The 8,554-nt window shown below is 42.7% G+C and overlaps 1 protein-coding gene across 2 annotated transcripts in view; it reads right to left on the bottom strand.

The window, feature by feature from the left end:
• LOC125900765 (connector enhancer of kinase suppressor of ras 3-like) overlaps nucleotides 1–8,051 on the bottom strand; it is a 56,334-nt gene extending 48,283 nt beyond the window's left edge. The window contains exon 1 of one of the 2 annotated variants that reach the window (XM_049595977.1): nucleotides 7,786–8,048. In XM_049595977.1, coding sequence (XP_049451934.1) covers nucleotides 7,786–7,837 — 52 coding nt within the window. In that variant the 5' untranslated portion in view covers nucleotides 7,838–8,048. Of the gene's footprint in view, nucleotides 1–7,785 lie in introns of both variants that reach the window. The other variant, XM_049595978.1, reaches the window with a different exon arrangement.
• Nucleotides 8,052–8,554: the final 503 nt, after the last annotated feature.

Raw genomic sequence — 8,554 nt, forward strand, 5'->3', positions numbered from 1 at the left:
TGTAAATAAAATTAAGGTTACTATAGTGACAGGGGAAGTGGGAAGAGATTGGGGGAACGGAGGTTTGAGGAAGCTGGAGGAGGCTGAATTGGAGAGAGGGAGAGGACAATGTGACCACAATCCAAGGATTTATAGCTGGCTTGTGTCCAGGTCAGGGAAGGAGGAGACTGGGGTCAGAAAGATTGAGAGCATCATTAGCCCATCTATCCTCTCTGTAGAGGACCAATAAAAACAGCTAACACACACACCTAACAAAATGACACATACACTCTATTCAAAACACAAATCAACAAAAATCAGCTTTCACACGAAAAATTCTCAATGACTCATTTCTCTTAATACGACAGAGAGGAGTAAACATAATGAGCACTTAAATGAATTATGCAACGTAAGACATCACTAGGCAGCCCACAGTCCGTGGGCAGCTGATCCCGTTCTCCCTGCTGCAAGGGGGGCGGTTGGAGGAGGGTGAGTCATCTTAAATGAAAGGTAGTGATGAGCGACGGCGTGTTACACACAGGCCGGGACAGGGCGCCTGTGACGCAGCCATTCAGACACACATTCGCACGCTGCATGTTGTGCCGTGGTTACTCTACTGAGTCTCTGACTTTGGTGTTTAAAGATGTGTCCCTACATTTTATGCTTTTTCATGCATTTTATTTAATGCTCCAAACCAATGATGGATTCTTCCTGAACACACACACACACACACACACACACACACACACACACACACACACACACACACACGCTGATCTCTCTCACCACAAAAACACTCCGCCCATTTCCAGGTGAGGTTTGTTTGTGCTCATGCTGGCACCTGTTGTGGGTCTCCCTCACAACCATGACATGTTAAGAAAGGGACAGTCCTGTTCCCGTAACTGATGAAAGTGCTGTTGACTGGAAAGGTTGCCTCATGCAAACAGACATGAAGGGCAGGTGAGAGGCTTTTCCCAGGTGTCTGCGCCAGTGGAAACAAAAGGAAAGATCAACAGAATCTCCATGCATTGTTTCATCAGATCCAGAATTTTCTCAAAGAGGAGCCACCACTCCCTGCTTAAACAAATTCAAAACCCACATTTTGCTCTAATATCCTTTGTACAACCTACTGAACCGAGATCAAGGGAACAAATTGCTTTGTTTGAAACTTTCTAACGTTCAGCCTTCAGTCGAGATGAGCCCAGATATGACATTAAGTTCCAGCCTCGGGCAAAAACACAGATGATTTTAAGTTCTTTAGGTTGAGAGATTTCACAATCCAGTTTGACAAAGCATGTCAGGGTGGATCCGTCACAGCTGACCTGAATTCTGATAGGTTACCTCGCTCCTTTGCACGTTGGGAGAAAAAACAGGAATAAACAACATATGGTATTTTTCTCAAAGAGTGATATGTGATGGGGAAGTCCAGAGGAAGATGGACAAAGAGTGAAAGAGGTGCTCTGGAGAGGCTATGAATGACTTCATTGCTATTCATTCGAGGAATTTTCTGTGGATTCCCTTGGTGACTTTTACCCATAACAAAATGAAAACAGAAGCTTGACACAGTTGTGCCCTCTTATCAGCTTTATGACCTTTCCATAATAGGGTAATATGTGCCTTTGTGTGCTGTAGAGCTACACGGAAAACCACACATAAAAATAACCACAAAGAAAGTTTGGGGCTTTCCTTTAATCATCCAGGTGTTTTTTAGTCTTGTAGTTAAAAACAACACTTTCATCTATTCAGGGTGCCATGGAGCCATGCTGACAGTGGGCCTCAGGGCTCATTAATGCACCATCAATGCTATAAAAACACAGACTAACCCATTACAGCTGCCTTTTCTATCAGCGCTCTCTAATGTAACAAGTAAACAAGACAGTCGACAGACTCAGAGACACGTCACAGCACGTGAAAACACAAGCATAGAGACCTACAAACAATAACTCTTCTATTCGATCCTAATTGCATACCAACGTGATTATATAATGCAGATAGATATAAACACTGGAATGCATGTAGATTCTCTTAAAGTTTAACCATAAGATTGGATTTCCTACAAGGAAGGCAATTTTAAAGTGTGTGAATAACTAGACAGGAATTCAGTCTCTGCTGAGGACCAGGAAAATATGGACAAGTCTGGACACGTTCTGGACAAGCTCTGATCTGGCATCCACCCAAGTGCCCGGCTAAACCCAAAAGTGGGTAACAGTTCATAAAACTACAGATCACTTCATAATCATAATGACATTACACTCCATTACAGTGTAAGCTGGTGGCTGGATGAAAGAGCTTTGTGTGTATTTGGTCAGCGAGGGGGACCATCAACTTGACAGCATTTTAAATCCGTTAAAAGCAACTGGTGGCCCCAAATGCAACAAAGGACATGTGTGACCTGTTTTGATTGCTCATTCGCAGAGCTGCTGGTTTGGTCTGGTAGGAAAAAAAACAGCAGTTGACTGCATTCCTCTCGTGTTCTGTGGTTATTTGAGCATAACTGCATTAGCAGTGCTTTGATAGCAATACCAACACAGCCATGCACTTCCTTTTCCTTCTCTGCACGAGTTTAAATCACCATACAAGCACAGGTCTGGTATGGGAGCAAATTAAATATATCTTTTCAAGAAATTAAATCACATAACTGTGAAGGTAAGCCTTTAGGCACAATCATGACATGCAACGAACCAGTGAGCGTGGGCAGGCGCACGCACTTGACATCTCTGCACGAGAGCTCAGTCAGCATGTCACACGTATTTGCACTTGCACCCGCTGTGCCACCTCAGGTTGGAGCTTTTATTCCCATGGCTTAAGCATGGCACTTCACCGGCCAATGCTCTTAGGGAAGAGCAGGGCCAAATAGCTTGCAGGTCCTGCTAAGCTGAGATCATCTGGGAGATTTGCAATGCACATTTTAGATTTGAATGAAAAGCAAACTGGTCTAACCCAGCCTGGCAGGCATACAAGGTGACACTCGGTCTCCTCTCCTGGCACTGGGAGAAGGACCGTTGGATTTACATGAAAATGCAAACTGATTTTGGCTTCCTGATAAAAATCAACACACCTATTAAAGTGCTGCACACATGAGGGATCATTACTGGGTGCTGACTTGAAGCACTATAAGAAGAAGACTTTTGCTTTGTCTTTGTGTGCTCATTGCTAGATTAGAACAGTGACATTAACAATTAATGATTTCTCTAAAAGTCCCCATATGTTTGAGCTCCTGAGGCTATATGCCTGGGACAACAGGCCGTGTGAGAAGCAGGCCGCGGAGGAGCCGGCGGTAATGAAACCACAGCAATCCCTTTCAGCCACCTCTCCCCAGGGGGAATCCTCTTACAGCACTTCCCCTGAACTCTAAAGGCCATTCTCTATGGAAAGGTAACATGGTTATCTGCCCATCAATGGAGCACAATGGGTCGATTTTGGAGGCTGAATGGCTGGATGACTGGAAACTGGTAAAAGACAAAGACAGGAGATTTAACTAAGCGATGTCAAAGGAAGATTGACTTTCAATTGAATATTTCAATTTGCTACTCCCCCATAACGTGAGGCCACCAGAAAGGGCATGCAGACTTCCGCTGTTCTTAAAGCCTATGTTTAGATTAATTTAACACCTGTCCTCCTTGATGCATATACACGCAGCCTACAGTAAAAGGGTTGCTAAAACGGATTAATGATGCCTGTGGAGGCTATCCAAACATAGAACTCCACTTGTCCGATAGCGCCAGCACTAAAACAGAGGCAGAGGATGCCTTAATAAGGGTGAGGCGTCTGCACAACGTCTGTTCACACTCCAGTTTAGGAAGTCTGTCTTTTAGCCAGATAAGGATCACGGGCCATTATTGCCCACACCTCTCTATCATCTCTACAGATAAGGCTGATGAGGGTACCCATCAGTGGAATCATTCAGCATGCGCGGACTCAGACACAATGCTGTTATTTTTCCAAACACACACTTGGTTAAAGACAAAAGCGCATTCAGCACATGTTTGCCACCTTTCTGACAAGCTAATTGCCTCCTTGACACTTGGGTGCTATCTGAGAGGCAGCCACACACACCTTCGCTACTACTCTCATGTTTCCATCCACATGACATCAGACAAATGTGTGTATGACGTGGGGAGGAGCACCTGCTCAACCTACATCTGACCATTCATATCCGACTTATGGTTACGGGTCACGTTCACGCACATCTGCGAATGTAGCTTCATACAGATTACTGATAAGCTAATAGAGCCAGGCCGTGTATAGATGTGTGCCAGACGGGGCTGTTAGGTCTGAAAGGGGTGTGAGACAGATGTGGGCCACTAGATCAGCAGCTTTAATGATGACACCTTGCTTAAAATAAACCTATCACTAAAACTGACATGCCTATTCCATGTCTACATACAAGGCTTTGAAATCTGATGAGCCAGTATTTAAGTATAGAGAATGCTGGAAGATATCCAGTGTGTACTGTATTGAACTGTACAGTCTGAACTTGTTTAAGAACGGAAGAAGGGCCACTTAGTGAGCCAGTAGTTGTGCAGGTTTGCATGTTTGGGATGCCTTGTTAAAACTTGGCAGTCTTACTACCAGTTACTACACAGTGGATGAGTGGGGAGGAAAAAACTCTTAAGTGTGTTTAGTAAATGAGAAACTATTCGGCTGAGTTGGGGCTAAACATTCCCGCAACGGTGCCAGGCGTTCTCAGCTGAAGAATGTGGATTCAAGACTATATTTGGAAAATGACTAGCATCATATGACTTCAAATTTTGACCAAGTGTACATGTGTATGTGGGTCACTGTATAATGTGACTGAATGAAATCTAACCATAATTTAATTCTCAGTGTCACGCAAACACAAAATGTGATTAACATACTAGTTTTAAAAACACACTGCTGTGACATCAACACTGTCATTAGAAGAGTGCATATTTCCCCCAGGGTAAGCAGTCCCACACATGACATATGGAATACCTATCACACGACACCACACGTCCAGCTGGAAGATCAGAGCTTGTGGTGAAGGAAATGTGCTGCGGGGCATCTTCAGCCCCCAAACAGAAAACAACAGTGTTTAAAATGAAAGAACCTAACGTCCTTTCACTGGCAATAAACATCCACTAACCACTGCTTGATCTCCTTGAACAATGCAGGTGATTAACAACAGCTTCAACACACAAAACAGTCCCTGTCCCACCGAGGAAAACAACCTGAGGCAGAGCAGAGCAAATGTCTTCATGCAGCAGAGTCTCTGAGTTTAATTTGACTTCTTTCACACAGGCGTGACAAGTCTGGAAACACCCCTGTTTGCGATTGGTGTTAGCAGGTCAACAGGAGGCCATGACCCGGCTCTCATCATAGGTTTTACGAAGGTGTGATGCTGCTTGCCTTAGGTATAAAGGGCTTAAACAAGTTGTGCAGTCAAACAACATTACAATATTGTGGCTGTGTACTGTGCTGCGGTCAGTGAGGACAAGAGAAGCTCTTTTCGTTTCCATGAACACTGCTGGCAACTTCTGGCCCTCTCTTAGCCACATACTTTACTGTGCTTGGACGCTAAGATGTTGAACACAGAGAGGAGAGCTAGATGGTACTTAAACTTTTCAGATGTCTATCAAACTTTAGGACAAATTACCTTTTGTAAATTCTATGTTAAATTTTCTGTTAATCTTAAAAATACTGATTGAGGCTTGTCAGACCAATCAGTAGGGCTGCAACTAATGATTACTGTCATTGGTGATCACTTTCTCAAGTAACTGATCAGTTGTTTGTCCTATAAAATGTCAGAAAATGGTGACAGAATGTTGATCAGTGCCCAAGATGACATCCTCAAATGTCTTGTTTTGTCAGCCACCCAAAGAAAAGAAACCAGAAAAAAAGCTGAAGAACATTTTGACTTTTTTCTTTCAAAATTATCACTCATACAGATTAATCAATTATTACATTAGCTGGCCATTATTTAATAGATGACAACTAATTGATTAATCCATTAATCCAATCGTTGAAGTTCTACCAATCAGTGATCTGTGGAGCGGTTTAAACGATGACAACGAGCAGTGCTGTATTTAAGATTTTAGTTAAGAGCTTTATTTGTTTTGTGGCTCCCACTGCTTAAGGGTAGATCCAATTTCTTGCAGAGTAATTGTAGTCTACACCCACTGACAACGCCTCTAACCAAAGCAAATGGCTATTTAGCCTTGCAAGACCACAATGAGGAAAGTTAAATTTCAGGGATGACTTTGCACGGCTGCATCATCTGCTTGGCTATTTAGCCTTGCAAGACCACAATGAGGAAAGTTAAATTTCAGGGATGACTTTGCACGGCTGCATCATCTGCTTCGTTCTACCTCAAGTGGACAAACAACACTACAGTGACCACTTTTGATAAAGTTTACAGCTTTGTTTAACAATGAGAGACTAATCTAATATTAACCCATCACTTGGTAAAATAAAAATTGGCCCTAGCTGTGATCAACACCCCATGTTCGTGACTGTGAATGGTCTGTTGTCATTTCACTTAGTTCACATCTACCATGTTGCAAATCCACTGGTTAAGACCCACAGACACAACTGCTGAGTCAGATTTGCAGGAGACTGACAGCAATGGAGCCTGACTGACAGCAATGGGGCCTGTGTAGACAACTAATCCTCCATCCATGCGTGCCGGGCCGGGCTCTTTTCACTGGACACACTGACAGTAACCCCTCCACAATCCCCTTTAGCTCCCAACTATAGATGAGCACTGGCAGGCATGTCTCAATCAGCAGATACTGCGCTACAACACCGCCATAGCCCCAAATAATAATAAAAGAGCCTGAGACATTTATTATGAGATTCACAGGGAAATCACCTATAATTTGCTTTGAGTTGTGTCCAAAAAAAGTGAGAGTAAAGCAAAGACAATCAGCTGGACATACAAACACACACACTTCACTATGAATGTGTCTGGAACAATAGCACTCTGACTATTTCCGTCCATACTTCACATACCATTTGGTGTCCCTCACCAGACATACCAATGCCGTGATTGAACCCAGCATCAAAGCATGCTGATGTCATTACCATAGCAAGTATTCCCCTCAGCGCCTGGAACAGGTATGTTATTTTTATGGAGTGTCAGAGGCTAAAAAGCACTAAAACAGAGGTCTGGTAGCGAAGTGACAAGCAGTTTTAATCATGTTGACTTCCTCAGAGGGAGCATGTTTATGACACCAGGGCAGTGATTTGAAACATGACGTCATCATTAAATGCTTACACATCAGTATTACACAATTAATAACAACAGGTACAATTAAGTGAGGGACTGTGTTTGGTGTCACTGCTCATTAAACTGGTTTCAGATGAGAAACCCTGAAGGTCAGGTCTTAAGTTTTACTGACAACAGGATTTCTGTCATATAAGGTTAGAGAAACATTTAGAAACCAGTGTTTTTGAGACTGACTCAAACATTTATTTAACCTTACCTACAATGTTGTCAGCCTGTGACTGTCACTCGGAGCAGTAAGGTGACACAACACAGTCCAGGCATTTCAGCAGCATTTTATCAGCGGAATTAAAAGATTATATCTAACATAATTGAAATAGCTCAACTTGCTGACATGTAAGTGAGAGTAAAACAAAATGCAGTCCCATTGTTGGGAGCTTCGGTGGAGGTATGTTGTCACACAGGAGCAGTTTCTACGAAACTAGCTCCAGATAACCGAGGACTGACTCAGAGTTGAGACACAGCAGCTTTTAAACAGCAGTAATGTTGAAATTATGGTATCATTTCTGTCAAAAATATATGTTTAATTTGACGTCACACACGAAGTACCCCAGACTCACCTTTCATCCAGTCGACAACTTGCTTCGGCGTCCACTTCGTTATCGGCTCCATGGCTCCTTGAACACAATTTACAGTGACAAAAATGTGCCAAAGTTTGGCGACGAGGTTCAACAATGTAAGTTAAAAAAAAAAAAAAAAGTGCTGTCACATTCTCCGCAACAGGTAGGTGCTGTTCGCCTGTTTGTGTTCACCCACTAAACAACTCTGTACACGCGTGAGTGGAGGCTGGACTGAAATCCCCCACTGCTCCTCACTGCCCGGTCTGGGATATGTGCCGCGTTCAGGTGCTGCCGGGAATGCAGGGGAAATTACAACTTCGGCACGATCAGGCAAGCCCTAGAAAATGCTAGACACATATGAACTGGAAATACCTATTGTTTTATTAATATTTTATTCAAGTAATTACGTATATATATTTTTTAAATTGTACATGCTTATTGAAACTAATTCTCTAATAATTTCCATGGTGCATCTCCCCTGTTTTGTCAAAATAACTCTATATGTTATTAAATATATTTATTGTGATGATTACTATAACCTTTATTTAAACAGGGAAGGCCACTGAGAGCAAGGTCTCCTTTACAAGGCTGACCTGATTGCAGTACATATAAAACCATCAAAGCACAAAATGACAGTATGCATTAGCAAATTATAAAACAGTACAAGAATACGAAAGCTACACACAACTCATTTCTTTACAGCCAATTTTAGACTTTTTCCCCCTTAAGAAAACTGCTTCAACACCCAACAATCTATGGTATTTCCCAC

This window comes from Epinephelus fuscoguttatus, linkage group LG14 (assembly GCF_011397635.1).
Source record: "Epinephelus fuscoguttatus linkage group LG14, E.fuscoguttatus.final_Chr_v1".
Lineage (NCBI taxonomy): Eukaryota > Metazoa > Chordata > Actinopteri > Perciformes > Serranidae > Epinephelus > Epinephelus fuscoguttatus.